A 20915-nucleotide genomic window follows, 5' to 3' on the forward strand; every position below is an offset into this window, starting at 1 on the left:
GAAGGAATGATCAGACATATGGGAGAAGGACAGCAGAAAGTAAGGTCTCAGAAACCTAGAGAGAAGGGAATCAATCGTGTCAAAGGCTGCAGAAAGGTCAAGAAGGGTGAAGTCTGAGAAAAGGACATTCAATTAGGCAATTAAGAGATCATTAATAACTTTGAACAGAGCAGTTTCATAGAATAAAATTCAATATGTATAAATATAAAGTCTTCCACTTAAGTTCAAAAAGGTCAGCTTCACAAGTACAAGATGGGGAAGGCATGGTTACATAGCAATATGTATGAAAAAGATACCAGACTTTTGTGGTAAAACTTAATATGAGTTGTTATTGTTTAGTCATTTTCAATGGTGTCTGACTCTTTGTAAAGTCATTTGGGGTTTTCTTGGCAAAGATACTATAGTAGTTTGCCATCCTTCTTCAGCTCAGTTTACAGAGGAGGGAACTGGGGCAAACAGGGGTAAGTGACTTTCCTAGGGTCACATAGCTAATAAGTGTCTGAGGCCAGATTTGAACTCAAGTCTTCCTAACCCCAGGCCCAGAGCTCTATCCACTGTGACACCCAGCTGCCCTATATGATTTGATATAATGTGAAAGTCTAAAAAAGCTAATACCGTTGTAGGTAATGTTAAGAAAGACATAAATTCCATGCATAAATATAGGTCCTCTCCACTCTGCCCTAATCAGAAGACATCTGGAGAAAATGTGGTCCATTCTTGGCACTTCAGTTTAAGGACATTAATAAGAGGAAGAACATTTCCCTTTTATTTTGATTCTTCTTTCACAATATGACTAATATGGAAATGTGTTTAATATGATTGTACATGTATAGACTATATTGGACTACTTGCTGGCTTGGGGAGAGCGAAGGAAGGGAAAGGAGAAAAAACATTTGTAACTCAAAATCGTATAAGAGTGAATTCTGAAAACTTTCTTTACATGTAATTGGGAAAAATAAAATATGATTAAGTGGGTAGGGAGAGGAAGAACATCCATGAGAAGGCCACTAGCACAGCGACAGACCATGAGTTCACCCCCTACATCCATGGTTTGAAGGAACTGGAGGAAACCTGATGGGAACATGAGAACCATCTTCAAAAATCTCCAGAACTCACTGATGGAAACGGTTCAGATTAGTATGTCTGACCCTGAAAGGCAGACCCAGGAGCTGAATGGAAGTTACAAAGAGGCTGATGTAGGTTTTCTAGAAAGCTGATATTGATATAGAACCAAGGTTTGCAAAGCCCTTCATAGATAAGGTCTCACTTCTCACAATCAGAGCTATTAAAAAGTACAGTGAGCTTCCTCTGGAGGGAGAGAATCTCCCCTCTTTGCATTCCTTCAAGCAGAAGCTGAATGGTCATGGATTGGGCGTGTTGTGGCATGTGATCTCTTTTGGGGATTTCAGTCAGTTATTCAATCAACAAGCATGTATTAAACATTTACTGTGTGCTGGGCACTGGAGATGCCAAGAAAGGCAAAAAGTAACCCCTGCCTTTGAGTAGTTCATGATCTATTAAGTGAGACAATGTGTGAATGACCATGTTCATTCAGAATCTACACAGTGTACATGGAAGGTCATTTCAGAGGGGATGGAAGGCACTGACACTGGGGAGGGGATGAAGATGCAGGAAAGGCTTCTTGGAGCAGGTGGGCTTTGCCACAGAAGACAGGAGGGAGAGCACTTCTGGGTCTGATGGACACGAAAAGGCATCAAGTTGGAAGATCGAGTGTCATGTGTAGGAGGCAACAAGTAGCTCAAAGGGGCTGGACTGTAGAGTACGTATAGAGTAGAAATGTGTAAGAAGACTGGAATGGTGGGAAGAGGACAGACTGAGAAGGACATGAATGAGGAGGGGTTTTCTATTTGATCCAGAAGGTAGGAGGGAGACGCTTTATTGAATAGAATGACTTTAGGAAAGTCCCTTTGGTAGCTGAGTGGAGGGTGGAGTGGAGTGGAGAAAGATTTGAGGTAGGGATGCTGAATGGTACCCATGCGGTGGACAAGGGACTGCATCACAGTAAGGATTGTCTGAATGGAGAAAGAAAGGCAATGTACACTGGGGGCATGGAGAAGGGGAAAACAACGGAGCTTGGTAACAGATTGGGTGCAAGTGAAGGTTCGAGGAGGATGACAAGATTGCAACGTCGGGGTGCAAGGCAATGTGTTGGACTAGGTAGCCTTTGGGGTCCTTGCCAAATGAACATTCTGTGACTGCTTTCCTCCTCTATACAAAGAGGGGGGTTGGCATATGCAAACTGTAAGATCTCCTTCAGTTCTAAATAACCCCCAGTAGTTCCTATAAATCCAGTACGAGTTGAAAGGGACCTTAGACATCCTTGAGCCAAACACAGCTGTCTTACAAAGAAAAAAAATGGAATTCAGAGAAGGGGCAATCTGTGTAAGGGTACACACCTAGAATCATCAAATCTCATAGTAGGAAGGAAATTATAGAGGTTTTGAGAGACCCAGGAAGAGAACAAGGGGTCAAGGTGTCTCACCTATCTGAACTAAACTGATCTCCTCTTCCCCACCTATAAAATGAGAAAAGAATACTGGGAATTGTTGCAGGAGAGAAGTGGCCTGTATGTTGTATCTCTCCCACAGGGTTCTTGTGAGAATCCAATGAGAGGATCTATGTAAATCACTTTGCAGACCTCAATGTACTATAGAGATATAAGCCACTTGAGGGTAGGGACCTGTTTCACTTTGTAAAAGCTAACTGGTGTTAATTGACTAAATGAAAACTGGAGTATGCCAATAGTGTCAACTATACTGAGCTTTTAAATGGTGATTGACATTGGGGAGAGCAGCACACTAAATGAAGATCCAAGTCATTAGCATTAGCATCCATAACACTTTAGTCTTTTCCCCTGGAACCTTGAAGAGCAGATATAGCCAGCTGTGCTCTGGGGACTCAGCCTGCTACTTTGTCTAGGGTTGGGAGAGTTAGCCTAGAGTCTCCCCACACTGGTCTACAGATGACCTAGATTCCATCTCTAATCCTCCAGTGACAGGCGATGGATGCCCTACCTCGTTGGGAAGTCCATTACACTTTGGGACAGCTCTAATTATGATAGAAATGGGACTAGGACACAGGTATAGACGCCCAATCCTACTACATTGCACAGTCATTAACACTGAAACAGGGAGATACCACAACCCCCCCTCCCAAGTGGTGACCAAATGGCCAAGCTGGGGGTGGAGTTTCAGAGCCAAGCCCAAGGGTCATACCCAGTGACTTCTGCTTACTGAGGAGCTGGGTTTGAATCCAGGCACTGCTATTTACTTGTTAATGTGTGACCTTGGGCAAGTCACTTAACTTCTCTCTCTGAGCTTCACTTTCCTCCTCTAAGGTCCATTCCAGATCCCAAAATCTAGGAATCCATAGTTATATCATCTATGACTTGCCTGTCTCCCCTCCTCTCCAGGTCAAAGGAAATTTAATCCCCCCCCCCCCAAGCATCTTTGTCTCCAGCCCCCACATTCTAGCTGGCCTACTCAGGGGAGCTGGCTTCCTGTCCAGATCATTCCCAGCATGCAATCATGTACAACACAGATATCCATGGGAATCTTTCCGGATCTAGCACATTTCTCCCTCCCACATGGTCTGCAGGCACCAGACTGCTGGTACTCTGTGTGTCTACACATTAGTCTGGGAGTGTGGGAGCTACAAATAACCCCAAACATAAATACTGCCTAAAAATAACCATAAGTCACTCGGATTCCATTCAGTGACAATTCTAATTTATTACATAGGGGAAGAAAATGAATTCTGGGACTTTTTCCCCCCCTTCCCAGGCTTGGAAATACTGCAGAAGAAAAATTCCACCGTGTTATTCCTTACAATCCCCCTAAACCTGATTTACATATTACTAAAGGTGAAATATGTCCAATACCTCCAGACCTAGCAAGCCAGGGGCTGCTTGCTGTGGATTCCAAAGCCTGAGACTATTCTGGGGAAGGCGAGACTCCAGCCCCACGGGACCAACCACCTTCTTCCTCACAGCCTGAGCAATGCCTGGGCCCTTCTCTGTTACCTAACTGTGCCATGGCCTGCCCTGGAGGGATCTGCCCAGGCTGGCACATCTGGATTTTATTCCGTTGTTTAACTGTATCCCTGTACATCCCTGGTAGGATCAGCTCAGGCTGACTGAACAAAGGGGTCCCTTTGAAAAGACAGACCCTTGCTCTGCCCTACCCTTACTGTAACAATGGTAGTCAGTGTCCTCAGTTCTATTTGTATTGAGAAACCTCCTAAGCTTGCTGCACAATCATTGGCCACCATTCTGGAGGTGGGCTCCGAATCACTGTGTCATGGAGTAATCTGCATTTTAATGTCCCATGCAGTCAATTAAATCGTGCTGTGCAAATGCAGAGCAGAGGAGAAAGAAGGGAAACGGGAATTTCTCCTTTTCTTTGTTCATCATCATAAAGACTGTTATTAGGTGTAAAAAAAAAAAAGCTCATAAAACAAAAGTTCTTCCTCTCTAGGGGGTGATCTAATAAGAGTCATTGGATGCTATTTTTAACAACCATAAAGGCTTATGATGAATGTTAAAGGAGCCATCGTGACAGAATGCATCGTGGGAAAGCTGCAGCACATGAGGACAATCCATTGAACTCAAGTGGGCTTAGAGGCCAAGACTATCAATCCTGTCACTCGGAGATGCCAAGGGAGGAAAAGGATTCTGGCCTACCTCTTTGTCTGTCAAAGGGGTGAGCAACCCTCCAAGGACAAGAACTGTAAGCTGCTTGAAGGCAGTTTTCATTTTTGCCTTTGTACAATGCCTGGGCAGCCAACAGATACTTAATAAATGTTCATTAAATAACCAGCAGATGTCTATCCCCAGATCCTGAATATGTGCTTTTGAATGAATGACTATATCCCAAGAGATTAGTTCACATTTCTACCAAGTCTCTGGCCTAAAAAATCCTGTTTTCCATGTGGGGAGGTCACTATTGACCAAGGTCAATGGAGGAAGGTCATATGGGGGGGCACTCCTTAGACAGGACTAGGCCAGGATTCAAAAGGGTATGCCTGTTGGCAAGACCTGCTTTGACACATGGTCTGCCCTCTACCATCCAATGGGGAAGAGTTGAAGAGAGGGGTTCCCTTCCTGAAGTCTGGGACAAAGAGAGTCTCAAAAATGTTAGGATGTTGGGGTCAAGTCACCTGCTCACTACAGGAGCTCATTCTCCACATGAGGGTCAGAAAGAGGAGCTACAGAAAAAATTCCAGGCACCATATATATCACTCCCTACTGCACACTAAGCCATATTGTTTTGGGGAGGGGTGAGGAGAGAGCAAGGACCCTGACCTATGATTTCACTGATGTAGGGAGTTTCCTATATAGAATCTCCCTTTACCAATGCAGATTGGCCACCTCTCTGCAACATACGGTCTTAGAAAGTCATCTAGGATGACTCTCTAACATTCATAGGTTAAATTATTTATTTAATTACTTAAATTACAGATTTCATCTAGACAGGTTAAATTATTTGCCCAAGGTCCACAATCTATGTGTGTCAGAAACAGAACTTGAACCCAGACCTTGTCAACTCCCAAAAGCCAGTCATGTATACACAATACTATACTTCTTCATTATCTATTGAGACCTTAAGTGTTCCCAAAACTAACCAAATCTATTAAAAACAAGATGTTTGCTTATAAAGTTGGCGAAGCAAATCTATCCTTGGGAGACCTAGCTGCCCAATACTGGTTCTCTTAGAGAAGGCAGGTTGTTAGCACATTATCTCCACTATGACAATTTAAAATTGTAAATGTACCCAGAGGCTATTGTGTGATAAATTCAATAAATAATTCTTCCATAACCTTGCAAATCCCCAACCAGACACCGGAGATTCTCTGGGAACAAGAGTGGTTTCCATAAAATCAATTTTCACCAAAATGTTAATGGAGAATTCGAGGAAAGAAAAAAAGAAACAAAACATGGGAACACAGCAAACCCAGAATTTTTTCACCAGAGGTGACCATAGTAGAATTCCTTCAGAGAAATCCCTTTGTCAAGGGAGTTCCATTTGCAGAATAAAGGAAGCCTGTAGGGTCCTTACCTCCACACCCTGGACCTTCAGTTTCATGTGGTCTTCTCTGGTGGTTTTCCCATCTTTCCTCTTTTTCCAGCAATATCCATCTTTCCTATATTTCACCTTCTTCCTGTTGTAAAGGATCATGGAGCCATTCTGTGGTCTGAAAACAACAAACAGTTAAGTTAGCATGAGATGCCGGCTGGGGAGGGGAGGAAATTTACGAAGAAAGATATTGTAGTCCAGTAAAAGTCTCTACAGAAAAGCAATATTCTACATTTGCTGGGACATAATTTTTCACCTTTTATTGTAGCTCCCTGGATTAACCATGTTTTATGGCTGGCAAAAAAAAAATTTGCTTGTGGATTTGGTACCTAATGAATTAAATGTGTCAATGATGGGCTTAAGAAACATCCTCTTAGTAATACCCACCGTCTAATCAAGATATATGAGCCTGGGTCTGAGCTATGGGCTGAAAAGTAAGCAAAACAGAGAAAGAAAGAGAAAGAGGCCAGGGGTATTTTTGGCAGCCGGTAATATCTTATCTCCCGGAGAAGGATTTTCTACATATCTTTTAATCCATCAACCCGTATTAGGAAATAAATAAATTGAACACTGAAGCTAGATGACGGTGTTAAGGGAAGGCCAACAGGAAAGGTAGTCGCCTGGCACAAACACCCCCTGATTCATTGTGTGCATTTAGATTACCACTAGATAAGAAACAGCATCTCCCACCCTTCTTCCCAGCAAGTTAAAGTGCTTAATGCTTTCCCATTTAGGCTTCAACTGTCAGAAGTCTGGTATATCTGGGGGTAAATATGGCTGTCTAGGACCGTCATTAGCATCTGGTCCCTACAACCCTATATTTCAAGAAAAATCATTTTCCTAGTGGCCCTGGTCAAGAGCAAGACTTTAGTTCTAGGTTTCTTTTTTTTTCTTTCTGTATTTTTTAAACAAAAAACAAATCCCTAAATTTACTAAAAAGAGATCATGCATCACCCACAGACAGCGCTACTGTAGATGGTTACAAAAATTTACAGTTCAACATTAGTCACAGTAATTTGGCTCCGGAACAGCGTGGATGGAGGGAAATAAAATATGGAGCCAGATGAGGGACAAAAACCAAGATCAACAATTTCCACAGTCAGATTTTAGCAGGTGACAGCTGAGCTGAGGCCTGAGATTGAATAACCAAAGCAAATATGTAAAAGAGAATGGGGGAGGGGAGGAGAATGGAGAGAGGGTCAGAAAGGAAAGAGTGTATGACCTGGGTCACTGATTTCCATTTACCTTCCATGATCTCACTCTGCCTGTGTGTAAATAGATTACAAAATCTCAGAGCTGGAAGGGACCCTAAGTGACTAAGTTACCAATAGCAGCAAGGTGGTTCAGTGAATAGAGCCCTAGGCTTGGAGTCAGAAAGACCTGAATTCAAATCCTGCTTATTCTTGCTGCCTCAGTTTCCTTGTCTATAAAATGAGTATGAAAAATTGCACCCACCTCCCAGGGCTATTGTAAAAGTCAAATGCCATAATGCATGCAAATTGCTTCAAAAACATTACCAGCCATGATTCAGCCAAACCTGAATCTAAGAATCCCCTCTCTGTCACCCTGACAAGTAATCTCTGTCTGGCCTTTACTTGAAGATTATCAATGAAGGTGAAACCATGACACTTCGTGGGGTGGTTCATTTTGCTTCTGGATAGCTCCAGTGGTAATGATATCTCTGCCAATGTTTTCTTGAAACTTAAATATGACTCTTCTCGAGGTCTACCTGGTTCTGCTCCCCAGAACCAAGAAGAATAAGGCTCCAACCACCCAAAGATGACTATCATGCCTCCTACCTCCAGCCCTTTTTCTTCAGCCTATTAAAAATCATCCATTGTTTTTATGGATACTCAGGCAGCATGACCTTGAGGCCCATCACCAGGCTGCCCTCCTCTGGAAACTTCCCAGTTTAGTAACATCCTTCCTAAACAGTGCCCCTCAGAACCAAACTCAAGACTCCAGATGTGACCCAACTAGGACAGGGTATATCTGTTTGTATTTATAGCCCTGGTGCCTAGCACAACGCCTGGCATACAGTCGATGCTTAATAAATTATAATTGGCTGACTGATTGCCTGTCTGAAACATGGCACCTGAAAGTAAATACAATAATTCAGGTCTGGAACAGAGAATGAGCAAAATTAACCTTGGGGCTTCTAGTTAACCACATGTGGGTGAGTCTGCATTTGGGGATGAAGGAGCAATCCCTGGCTGATATTTTGGTCTTCCTCTGGCTTTCTGAATGCAGCACAGGGAACACGGAGCTTCATCCATTTAAAAGGAAAGAAATGTTCTACTTTTCTTCCTTCAACCCTCCAGTTGACATTGGGGATGGAAGAATAGTTCACCCTATCTCCCACTGTGGCCACCAAGTGGCCATGAGCACATGACAGTTTCAGCTCAAGACTTGTCTGGGTGAGTCTGATACTAGGTCCCTGAATGCCTTTTTTTTCTATTTATGTTCCCTTTCCAAAATAAGTGACAAAACATCATTGTCGAGATGGATATGTCCTGGTTTAAAGGTGACCTTGTAAGTTGGAAAGGCGCTGAGTCTGTCAAGCGAAACTGATTGGTGGCAAGGGAAATTAAATGACCACTGGCAAGAGAATGGGTTTAAGTTCTATCTTGGAATGGCCAAAGACATGGACCAGGGAAATTGAAGTCACGTGGACAATAAGTGGCAGACCCAAGATTTGGACTCTGGTCCTAAGAGTCCAAATCCAGTACTCTTTCCATTACATCATGTTGCCTTTGGTTTCTAAGCAACCCTGGAGATGATGGAGGGAGGCAGCTAACCCTCAGAAGAACTGGGAGTGGGGAAACTCAGTCTTTTTCTTTTTGTGTTAACCTTCATCTCTAAACGATGGGCCATCCCAGAAGTACGGAAGTAAACGCTTTCTTTTATTAATCTTCCATTTTCAGCAAGGAAAATAACATGCCAGTAAGACAGCAGCTAATCACAGCTCCCTCCCCCCTCAATGGTGTCAACCAGCAATGCTAAGAAGACTAAACAGTGATTCCATTGGGAATGACAGTCTCTCTACAGTGACTCCCAACACTTCATTGTTCTCTGATCAACCTGCAATTGGCTTGTGTCACTGCAGGATGGCACCTCCTTTTGTGCGCTCCCTCCCCTAAGTCGAATACAGACAAAAACAATCGGGACCCAACCGTGAACACCTGTCACAACTCTGTCATCTGACATCACTCATCTCTTGCTTCAAGGAGGCTGATATTTTTTAAAGCCATGCTTGTTCTCTGGGGCCTTGGAGGCTTGCAAGCTGGGGATGGGATGTACATAGAGCCGACCTTTTTCTCAGCTCATACTTTGCTATGGCTCCTGATCACCCTACAGAGCACAAACTAATGTTTATGGAGATGAAAGAACGTCTCAACCCAGCTCATTCATTGGGAATGCCTATAATCCATCCCATTTAGACATAAAGAAAATAGATAAATCTGTCCAAAGCAGACTCTCCCTGTACTGCCTATAGGTGTTCCCATAAAAAACACCCCAAAGATATGACATTCTGAAAAGAGGAGAACTGAATGATGCTGATATCTTAGAGTGGACCAAGTACCTGTTATTATGGTACCACCTTGAAGAAACCACTCACTAGAGAGAAGGGCCATTTTATTTGTATCCAGGTCCTTATAAAATTAGATATGATTTATGTTTCCCTTTTCTGAAACTCCATCAATCAATCAATCAATCAGCAAGCATATATATATATATATATATATATATATATATATATATGTGTGTGTGTGTGTGTGTGTGTATATATATATATATATATATATATATTTTTTTTTTGGAGGGGAGAGCAGTTGGCGTTAAGTGACTTGCCCAAGGTCACATGGCTAGTTTTTGAGTTAATTGTCTGAGGCTGGATTTGAACTCTGGTGCTCCTGACTCCAGGGCCAGTGCTCTATTCACTGTGCCACCTAGCTGCCCCCAGCAGCAAGCATATATTAAGCACCTACTACTACACCTACTATGTTCTGGCCAGGTGCTAGGCACTAGGAATACAAAGTCAAAGAATGAAAAAATTCATACTCTCAAAAACCTTGCATTCTAATTCTATATTTACAGAATATATGTACACATAAACATCCATGTATGTATACATATGTACATATGTATAGATACACATATGTACATACAAATTACATACACAGGAGTTAGGGATAGAAGGCACTAGCAGTTAAAAGGATCACTGAATATTTCATTTGGATTAGAAGACGGTATTTCCTATCTAAATACTATATATCTATGCATACATATTCTATAAGTATACATGCATATATCTATATTCTATATCAAGAAAGAGGAGAGGGAGAGATCTCTTCTTTTGGCATGGAAGCTTCTTGAGGACAGGAACTTTAGTATTTGTCTTTGTGCTTACTAAAGTGTCTGACACATAGTAGGTGTAAATGCTACAGTGGTTAGCTGATTAAACTCTAGTACTAGAATGGATATCTGCAATCAGCTAGGTGGCACAGTAGATAGAGCACTGGGCCTCGAGTCAGGAAGACCTGAGTTGAAATCTGGCCTCAGACACTTACTAGCTGGGTGACCCTGGGCAAGTCACTTCACCTTGTTTGCTTCAGTTTCCTCCCCTGTAAAATGAGCTGGAGAAGTAAATTGTAAACCACTCTAGTATATTTGCAAAGAAAGCCCCAAATGGGCTCATGAAAAGTCAGGCATGACTGAAAAACAAGTTGATAACAAAATCTCACCAAAGCAGGTGCTCCCTCCAGGGATCCCTCTGTGACTCATTCATGTCTCCCCAGAAATGCACCATGGGCACTCCCTCCAACATTCTCAAATTCTCTTGTCATCACACAGAAAACAACAGGATGATGCTGATCTGTTCATTCTTCTTTCTGTATGCCTGGCCCACCGCCCCCTCCCCAATTCATACATTTCCTTGAAAATCTCCTTTACACCATTTATGAGAATTCCTCATTGGTCACCAGAGAGCTCTTCACTGGTGATGCTGGCTGCTCCTACCCACCACGCACCTCTCCATTACTCTTTAAGAGATCTTCATCTTCAGGTCTTTGGATATGATTATGTTTAATGACCATCCATCGTATGACATCACAGAAGAACAATGGCACCTTTGCAAAAATGTTTCAGAGAAAAGCCTCCAAAATAAAGCAAATAGATCATTGAAGGGATAGCTTGTCAGACAAGTCTCTTGATATCATTAAGGGACATGATCTCACCATAGATATAAAGTGAAATGCTGAAGTACTGCCGAAATTGTAAACTAATTAACTGTGATTAGGAAATACTTTCCCTTGGTTAACCTATGCCATGCCATTCTAAGAATGACCCCGTCACCCAATACTTTGGCAGGACACCACCCCAGGGGGAATTTAGGAGTGAAGCTTAAGCGGATGTAATAAAGGCAATCATCATTTTAAGTGGCTTTAAAATGGCAGTAATGAGCAATCTAATAATATTTAATCTGAATCTCTGATTTTATTAGAACTTCTCTCTTCTCTGGCCCTTGGTATGCCAGAGAAAGGTCCTTCCCACAGTTTGATGGTGCAGGACAAGACAAAAAACACCTCATCTGCCTCGTGGGACAACCAAATCACCACCAAGAGGCAAAGGGAAAGAAAATGGCTTGCACCATCAATAATATCCTTCCAAAGTTAAAACAAAGCTAGGGTTACAAGGAGAGGGGAAATAGATGGGGAGTCACCGCCTTCAGAGAAATAAAAGACTGACCCCAGAGGGATACTTGTGTGTAGACATTTAATGTCGCATCACTGACTGAAAAGCAATGGATTCATCTTTGTAAAATGAGAAAATAAAAGTAGAAGTTAGAAGCAGAAATTACAGAGGGTGAGTCTAATCTAAAAGCATTTATTAAGCACCTACTGTGTGCTAAGCAAAGGCGGCAGATCAGGCAATCAGATATTCTGTCTTCCTGTGACTCCTGGGTCTCCCTGTCCTAAAGCACAGATAAACAAGGGATATTCTTCCAGAAAGAGACTCCTTGACCATCCCAAGTAGGACTGCCCAAAGGTTAAGGCAATCCTCTGGTCTGGCCAGAGGATAACAGTAGGAATAAATCAACAAACATTTATTAAGTGCCTCCTATGTACAGATTTTACTTCCTCCTTCTCGCCACCAGGTGGTCTTCTTAACTCTGCCCACACCTTCAAGCTCCCCTTCTTTATGAACTCTCATAAACAGCATAAGCTCCCTGAGGGCAGGGGATGTCTTGCTTACTTGTATATCTAGCACTTAGCACAGTGACTGGTAATTCAAATCAATAAGTCAGCCATCTTTTATTAAGGGCCCACTATGGACCAAGCACCGTCCTAAGGATTGGTGACACAAAGAAAGACAAAAACAGTCCCTCCCCTCCAGGAGTTTATATTCCAATACGACATAGTACGTGCTTAACAAAAACCCATCTATCTCTCCATCCATCTACCTGTCTCTATCAACTTTCTTTATTCTCTATCATCTCTCTATGTGTACACACACACACACACACACACACACACACACACACACACACACACAATTTGCCTCAGAGTCTATCAGTCTGTCTTTTCTTCTGTCTGTCTGGCTATGTCAGCCAGTTGAAAAACTACAGCTTGTGTGTGCCTATTTTTGCATGAGACCTTAGTATTAAATTGTTTTAACCATTCTTACCTCATACACTATACAAAAAAAAAGGCAGCAGGCTGCAGAGTTTAAAAATGAAACAGTCTCTACCTCCCATGAATTTGCATTCTATGGGGAGATAGCATGTGCATCTATAGTCAGTATTGACAAAATATTGGTTTATTTTTTCCAGAACTAGGATTTGATTAGTGCCCTAGTCGGACATTTCTTCTACCATTGTAGAACTGGTACTTTCTCTGAAACTTATGTACAAAATAAATGTGTGTTAACTTGGTGAGAGGAATTTACTAGAAGTTTGGAGGAAAGGTTTTGTGTAGAAGATGGAGCTTAAGCTGAATTTTTAAGGAATGATAAGAGGTGGAAGTGAAGAGAGAAAGCACTCTAGGCATGGAGACCAGCAAGTGCAAAGACATGGAGATGGGAAATGTTGGATCATGTGTGAAGAAGAGAAAGAAGGAGAGGTTGGCTAAAGTCTGAGAAGAGCTGCCATAAAATGAGGCTGGAAAAGTAGTTGGAGGACAGATTGCTTCATCCTGAGAAAGTCTTTTCTCTAACTTCCTTCAACCTTCTCCTGGTCTCTGCTTCTTGGCCATCTTTGTGAGCAAATTCCAAGGTAGGTCAGTCAGGTTCATAGAAGGGCAGCCATGTGGTGCAGTGAATAGAGCAATGGGGCCTGGAGTCAGGAAGACCTGAGTTGAAATACGGCCTCAGACACTTACTAGCTGTGTGACCCTGGGCAAGTCACTTCACCTTTTCTGTCTTAATTTCCTCATCTGTACACAGAGCTAGAAAAAGAAATGGCAAACCACTCTAGTATCTTTGCCAAGAAAATCCCACATGGAGTCACAAAGAATCAGACACTCCTGGAAAATGACTGCATGAAAGATTCATAAAGTCACAAAATCTTTTAGTTGGAAAGGACCTCTTCACCAGTCCTGGAATCCCATCTTCAGTATGCTTGATAAAGCTATTCATATTAGTTGTAATCTATCATTAGAGCTAAGATTTACATAAAGATTTAAGGTCTGTAAAACACTTTACATACATAATTTCATTTTTTCTTCACAACAACCCTGGGATGGAAGTCCTAGGATTACCCCCCATTTCACAGACAAGGAAACTAAGCTCAGAAAAATTAAGCCACTTTCCCAGGCTCTTGCAGATAGTCTCGAGCAGGATTTGAGTTCAGGTCTCCCTGACTCTAAGTTCAGCACTTTACCCCCAAGTTATCCCTCATGCCTAGAAAAGTCTCTCTCCTTATCTCTGCTTACTGGTTTCCCTGGCTTCCTCTAAGTCTCCTCTTCCATAGGAAACCTATCCCAACGTCTCTTAATTCTTATGCCTTTCCTCTCTTATATCCTTTTCATACCCTATATAGCTTGTTTGAACATATTTGTTTGCCCTCCCACCCCATTAGACTACAAGCTCCTTGAGGGCAGGGAACATCTTTTGCTTTTGTTTCTATTCCCAGGGTTTAGCACAGTGCTTGGCACACAGTTGGTGTTCAATGAATGTTCATTGACTGACTGACTGAATATCCAATGTGTCACTGAGTCTCTGCCTAAGCACTTCCAGAGACCAGGGAATCTGGTTCACTCCAAATATGGGAGGCCTTATTAATTAAGAAAACTTTTTTTTCTTTATACTATTCCTCCCTTGTGCAATAACCACACTCCGCTTGACTTGTGTTTATTTGTTTAGGAATGTGATCTCTCCTATCAGAGGGTAAGCTCCTCCAAGGCAGGTCCTCCATTTTTTTTGTCCTAGTATGGGCCCTTGTTCATAGTCGCTCAATAAGAGCTGACTAAACACCCTTTGTTGAACCCCAGGTACTGCTTAATCTCCTAGTGGCATAAGGTAAAAAGCTTGGAAATTGGAATCTCAGAACCTGGATTTGAATCCCAGATCTGTCACTTACTATTTCTGTATTCTTGAACAAATCACCTCATTACTTTGAGTTCCAATTGAGTAAGTTTTCTTGTTTTGTTTTGTTGCTGTTAATTGTCAGGAAATGTCATGGCAAGAAAATGAACAAAATGTGTATCATACTTTTTCACCCAGAGATCTCACTGCTAGGTGTGTATCCCAAGGAGATCAAAGAAAGGCCCCAGATACACCAAAATATCTCTAGTAGTTATTGGTTTTATAATATCAAAGAACTGAAAACCAAGCAGATACTTATCTATTGGCGGATGGCTAAATATATGATCAAACATGAATGTGACAGAATATTATAGTGTCATACGAAATGACAATGCCCATGAAGAACACAGGGAGGCATGGAAAGATTTATATGAATGGATGCAGAGTGAAGTAAGCAGAATCAGGAAAACAATGCACCCAATGACTATAGCAACATCAATAGAAAAAAAAACAACAAAGACCTCTTGCCACACCCCCCCCTACTAAAAGGCAAAACCAATGAACTTGAGACCCAATACCATTGTTTCTCTTCGATGTTAACACCTCGAGATGGACGCAGAAGGGCTAATCATGCTTAATATTTTGGCATTTTAATCACCCCAAACACAAGATATAAGAATGAACTCTCCCTAATTCTATGCAGAAATGGGGGACTATGGGTGTATAATACAACATACAACATCAGATTAATAGCAATAATAGAGTGATTCAAAGTTTACAAAATACTTTTACAAATATCATCTCATCCGAGCCTCACAATAACCCTGGCAAGTAGGTGCTATTATTGTCCCCATTTTCCAGTTCAGGAAATTGAGGCAAATGGAGGTGATGTGACTTGCCCAGGATCACACGGCTAGGAAAAGACAGAAAATAAAAATAAAATCAGGCCTTCCTGATTCCAGGCTCAGGGTGCCAGCCACTGTGTCATCCAGCAGCTGTTGGGTAGTTGCGTTCAGCTGCCTCTTTGCTCTTTTATATTCTTGTTATAAGGGATGACTCGGGGTGGGGTGGGAGGGAGGGAAAGGGCACATAATGAAATGAAAGATGTGTGAAAACAAAGGATATTAATAATAAAAAAGAAACTTAAGAATATAAGTTCCTTGAAATCAGGGACTGAATTTTATTTTTTTTTCTTTATATCCCCAGTGCTTAGGATGGTGGCTTTTATATAGAGGCATTTAGTAATATTTGCTGAATTTAATTGCATGTTAGTTCCCAAATCTATCAACTTATCATCTGCTGCTTCTTATCCATCCATCCATCATCTATCCATATACACATACACAAATGTAGCATATAGTATGGATATATATGAGTATAGTGGGAGTAGAGAGGGTAGATAGATAGATAGACAGACAGACAGACAGACAGACAGACAGACAGACAGATAGATAGATAGATAGATAGATAGATAGATAGATAGATAGATAGATAGATACAGATTGGGTTTTTTGTTCGTTAATTTGTTTCATTAGATCTCCAACATCTAGCATAGCTCCTGGCATACAGCAAACACTTAATAAATGCTGATTGTTTTGGATTCCATTGGGCCATAGTACTCCTCAGTCCAGCTAATCTCTTGCCAATCTCCATAAGAAAAGGCAAAACCAATGAACTTGAGTCCCAATGCTATTGCTTCTCTCCTGGGTTAACAAGTAGAGATAGACACAGAAGGGCTAATAAACTCTGATATAAGGGGAGGGGCAGTGAGGAAGGGTGGAAAGGGAAGGCAGAAGAAAAAAAAATGATAGGGGGCTAGAGCCTCCATCAATAGTATAATCAGGCACTGAATAATTGAGAATCCTAAATAGACTCCAGCATTCATTCCTCCCCCACTTGGGGATGAAATGTGTTCTGCAAAATGAAGTAGTTTTTAGAAATTTTTTTTTTCTTTCACAGCCACACTACAGAGGGCAATTATTTTGAGAATAATAGCCCAAGACCCGGAGGCCATATCATTCTTGAGGTTTTTCTGTAAATATGAAATTGGGATTTATGGCATGAAATGAAGTTGAATTAAGGACTAGGTGAAGACAGAGTAAGGAGAGGTCCTTCCCCTCCCTCCATGATGACCAGGTCCAACATCAGGAAATCAATGTCCCTACAAATAGTACTGGTTTACGGCACTCCGCCCCCCCCCCCGCCACCAGAACACCAACATTCCCCAGCACTTAACTGATCATTTCCAGAAATTCTACAACCACATAAAATTCCTTGTGGACAATCGATATCCAGTCTCCTATTCCAAAGATTCATGGGCCTCCTCAGGGCGTGTTCTTTTGCGAATCCATTTCCCTGAGCCCTGGCCTCCCCATAATAAACTGTTAGAGTGGACTGGTTGTTGCTCCCTCGGATTCATAGGTCTTGTTACCTTGCAGCTTCCCTTTAAAGGAAAGATGGATGCCCCAACTGTTGACCTGATTAAATCAACAATATTTGGACGGCCTATAAATGGGTGAAAAGTCTCCATACAGAGCTCCACTCTTCAGAACTTGGCACCTCCCGCCCACCAGTTGAGCTACGATCAATGGCTATGAAAGGCTTGTGTTGGAAACTCACCATTCCCCAGTATTTATGGCCCCAGTGGGGTTTGGCTTCCTCTGCCCTCTTCCTCCTAATGACAGAAAATAGAGGGCCTAGATTCTAAGCAAAGGTGGCCAGTTCCTAGCAACTCCAACTTTCTAAGAGTCTTTTCCAGTCAAATCTACCCCAAAAAGGTAAAATTAGTCATTAGAGAAAGAGAGAGACTTAGTTTCCAGTTTTCACTCTACTATGATTGGCCCCACATCTTTCCTGATCACAGTCCCAAATCCAGAGGAGTAATGCTTTATTTCTTGTCCTTGGCAGAGAATCAAAGGCAAGAGATGGTGAATAAATACACAGTCCTACTCATACCCTGAGTGGTTTATTTGCTGACTGTAAAGGGCCCTCCAACATTAAGTCCATTCAGAGCTTATAAAGGGCATGAAACCTGGAGTGACCTATTCTCAAGAAAAAGGTCATACAGTCTGAGGACTAACAAAGACAATAGACTTGACCTGGTAATGCGGTCCATTGGGAGACAGTGAGAGTTTCAAAGGAAAGAAGAGGAACCTTCTAGAGGGTCTAGCTGGAATGTCTAGTTCTTGGGAAGAGGACTGAGCTTGGCACCTGCCACTCAGAGCTAAGGCTCTACAGGAAAAAAATGAGGGAGTCTCCTGCTAATTCCAGATTAAGGATTCTCCTTCTTCTGGGAAAAAAGGCAGAAGCAGCAGCTAAGAAACCTGAATGTCAGTGTCAGGTTTACCTCAGCCTGCAGAGGTGGATTGTCACGTCCTGGAACCACAAGCAACCATTGCTATAGGAATGGGAGCTGGTAGGGAGGAAGACAAATCTCATCCCCTCTGCCACCCAAGTCCAAAGGAGAAAAACTGTTGAAAAAGTCACAGGGAGCAAAGATCTCAAAGGAGAGAAGTGTGGACCATTCTTCTCACTTGACTCTGTGGCCAGTCATCCTTATCACAACCCCCAGCCCTCAGGACCAATCAGGAGTTGCTATATTCTCTCAACAACAGCTGTTATCCTCCAGCAAGGGGCCAGGGCACATGCCCAGCTTCATGCAAGAGGCCCCAAACAAGTAAATCAAGGGAGTCCCCTGAGCACCTTCTTTATACTAGGGTCACAGATTTAGCTTTGGAAAGGACCTTAGAAGGATTCTCTGCCTCCAAAGCCAGTGTCTTTTTCACCATGGAACCTTCCATCCCATACTATTTTTCCTTATCCATTGACCTTCTAATCTCTCCAAAATGGAATGATCAAATTAAGGGACTTCTAAATTATGTCGCCTTGAATAAGATGGCCATATCACCAGCTCACATTTATACAGCACTTTAAAAAGCATTTTACATAAAAAACTCATTTGATCCTCACAATAATACTAAATGAGACAGACTGAAAACTTATGTCCTCTAATTCAAAATCCAACATCCTTTTCCACTGCCCCACATTGAGAATTGGAATGTTTTCAGTTGGTTGGTGGTTCAGTTGCTTCATTGGTTGGTTGGCTTGTCTTTTTGTCCCCAGAACCTAGCACAGTGCCTGACATACAGTAGGTGTTTAATAAATGCTTGTTGGATTGGAGAAATTCAATTGGATTGTCCCAATTAACAAAGCCTCCAGGTAGTTTTAGCATTCAGAGGAAGAGTCAGTCATCTGGGAGACATTTTCATAAAAAGGAAGTGTAATTTGGACCTGATATAAATTGTTCCCATATTTCTTTCCCTCGTTGCAAATTGGGGTGGAGGTGGGGTAATCTGGCAAAGGAATGTGTCCAGTGCTTATCTCCCTCACACACAAACGAGGCTTACAGTAAGAAATTGATGGTTACAGCAAGGCTGAGCTGATGAAGAGCTGATAGGAACCCTGAGAAGACACAATTACCAAACCCTTGCTAAAGGATTTGCTTATAAACTCTCTTCCTGGCATTTCCATCTTGACTTTTACTGGGTCCTTGAGATGATCGGGGAGGGGGAGACCAGTAGTGGAGAGAGAGTTGAGATCAGGAACTACACTCCTTCCAGAGTCACTCCCATATGACTCACCCCCATACTACTGATCAGAGCAAGAGGCAAAGCCCAACCTGGACTGCAACTTGACAGATAGGAACACAAATATATATATTTCCATCTGGAGCCATAGAAATAATAAGAAGGACAAACAAGGTAACAGCAATTTGCATTATTTGATTAGATCCAACTTAGGCATTCTAGCCCTCATCTTCTTTTCATTAAAATATAAGGAAATTGAACATCATAAAATAGGCTTTTTTAAGGGGAAAAATCTGCATTGATTGGTGAGTCTAAAGACCCCAATAATCTGTAAGTCATTTAGTATGTTGCTGGCTCTCTTGCTGTTTTATGTGTTTGCTCTACAAATACTCTCATACAACAAGAAGCCTGGAGCTCCTGAGAGACAGTGGCTCTGGGTTCATTAACAGAATAATGACAATGTTTTTATTTCTCTGAATAAAAGTCATTCCAGGTTTTCTTTTTTTAAAAAAATGAGAAAAATAGCATAGTCCTTGTGACAATTAGGGGGGACTCAGCACTTTTTTTCCCTCGATGGAAGGGAAAATTTCCTAACATGGAATGCTGTCCAAACATAGGCTGCCAAAGGGGTGCATGGGTTCTCCCTCCTTGGAAAGTCCTAACACAGAGACTGGTTGTGCTGTAAAGGGGAATCTGGTCAAGGTGGAGATTAGACCCAATAGCCTGGGGGGTCCCTTCCAACTCTAAGATTCTGTGGTTCTGTGAATTAGAGCAGTCTCAAAGTAGAATGGGATGCCCTGGCACTCTCCGCCAATGGAGGTCTTCAAGCAAGGGCTGGATGGTATTTACTTGGGATGTTAGAGAGAAGATTCTTGTTCAGGCATGAGTTGGACTGGGTGAGTTTTCAGGTTTCTTTTAACTCTAAAAAGAGAACCGTTGGTCTAGTGTAAAAAACAATGGAATCATAGGACCTGCATTCAAATTCTACTCCTGATGCTTCCTTTCCATGTGCTCTGAGACAAATCACTTCACCTCCCTGGGCCTCAGTCTCCCCACCTATAAAATTAGAGAGTAGACTATATAGCCTCTGAAGTCCCTCTTAGCTCTATATCTGGGATCCTGGGATCCCAGGCTCAAAGGAGAATGGGATGTCCTGGAAGTTATGAGCTTCCCCTTCAAACAAAGGCTGGATGGGCACTCCTAAGGTGCAATGGATAGGGAATCCTTTAACTACATGACCCTGAGGACAACACTTGGAGATTCTATGATTTCTTCCACATCTGTGGCCTCTTCTCATTTTACCACCATCCAACCATTTATCTGGTCTCTTCTTTCTAATTCCACGGACACAAAAAAAGGACTACTTTGTTGGACTGATTACCTTTCACATTGGTGCAAATACAAGGAGGATTCGTGTTGGGTTTCATCTTATTTCATTGACAGAAAATTAATTTTTTTTGTCAATCTGTCTGTTAGAGTCTCTGGTTGTGAAACGTACATGTAAGTAAAATAGGTGGTAACCTGTAGGTTAACTGTAGGGGCTGTCCTTGGAGGTGAACTTTGTTGACCTCCTTCTCCAAAAATAGATGCCTCAACTAGCTGCCATGCCAGAAATTTAAACTTTCAAGATCCATGTCAGTTCAGGAATGAATGTCATTTCTAGGCAGCTGTCTCTTCAAATGCTAATACCCCTGGGGAAATAACACCTTTT

General features: G+C 42.1%; 1 protein-coding gene across 4 annotated transcripts in view; it reads right to left on the reverse strand.

Moving 5' to 3' along the window:
• CAMTA1 (calmodulin binding transcription activator 1) overlaps nucleotides 1-20915 on the reverse strand; it is an 894751-nt gene that overhangs the window by 722545 nt on the left and 151291 nt on the right. For all 4 annotated transcript variants that reach the window (XM_069079391.1, XM_069079392.1, XM_069079389.1 and 1 more), the window contains exon 2: nucleotides 6078-6213. In XM_069079391.1, coding sequence (XP_068935492.1) covers nucleotides 6078-6197 — 120 coding nt within the window. In that variant the 5' untranslated portion in view covers nucleotides 6198-6213. The remainder of the gene's footprint in view (nucleotides 1-6077; nucleotides 6214-20915) is intronic.

The sequence above is a fragment of the Petaurus breviceps genome, unplaced genomic scaffold (assembly GCF_028583685.1).
Source record: "Petaurus breviceps papuanus isolate PSGF00001 unplaced genomic scaffold, PetGlider_PUasm1.0 91041, whole genome shotgun sequence".
In the NCBI taxonomy this organism is placed as follows: domain Eukaryota; kingdom Metazoa; phylum Chordata; class Mammalia; order Diprotodontia; family Petauridae; genus Petaurus; species Petaurus breviceps.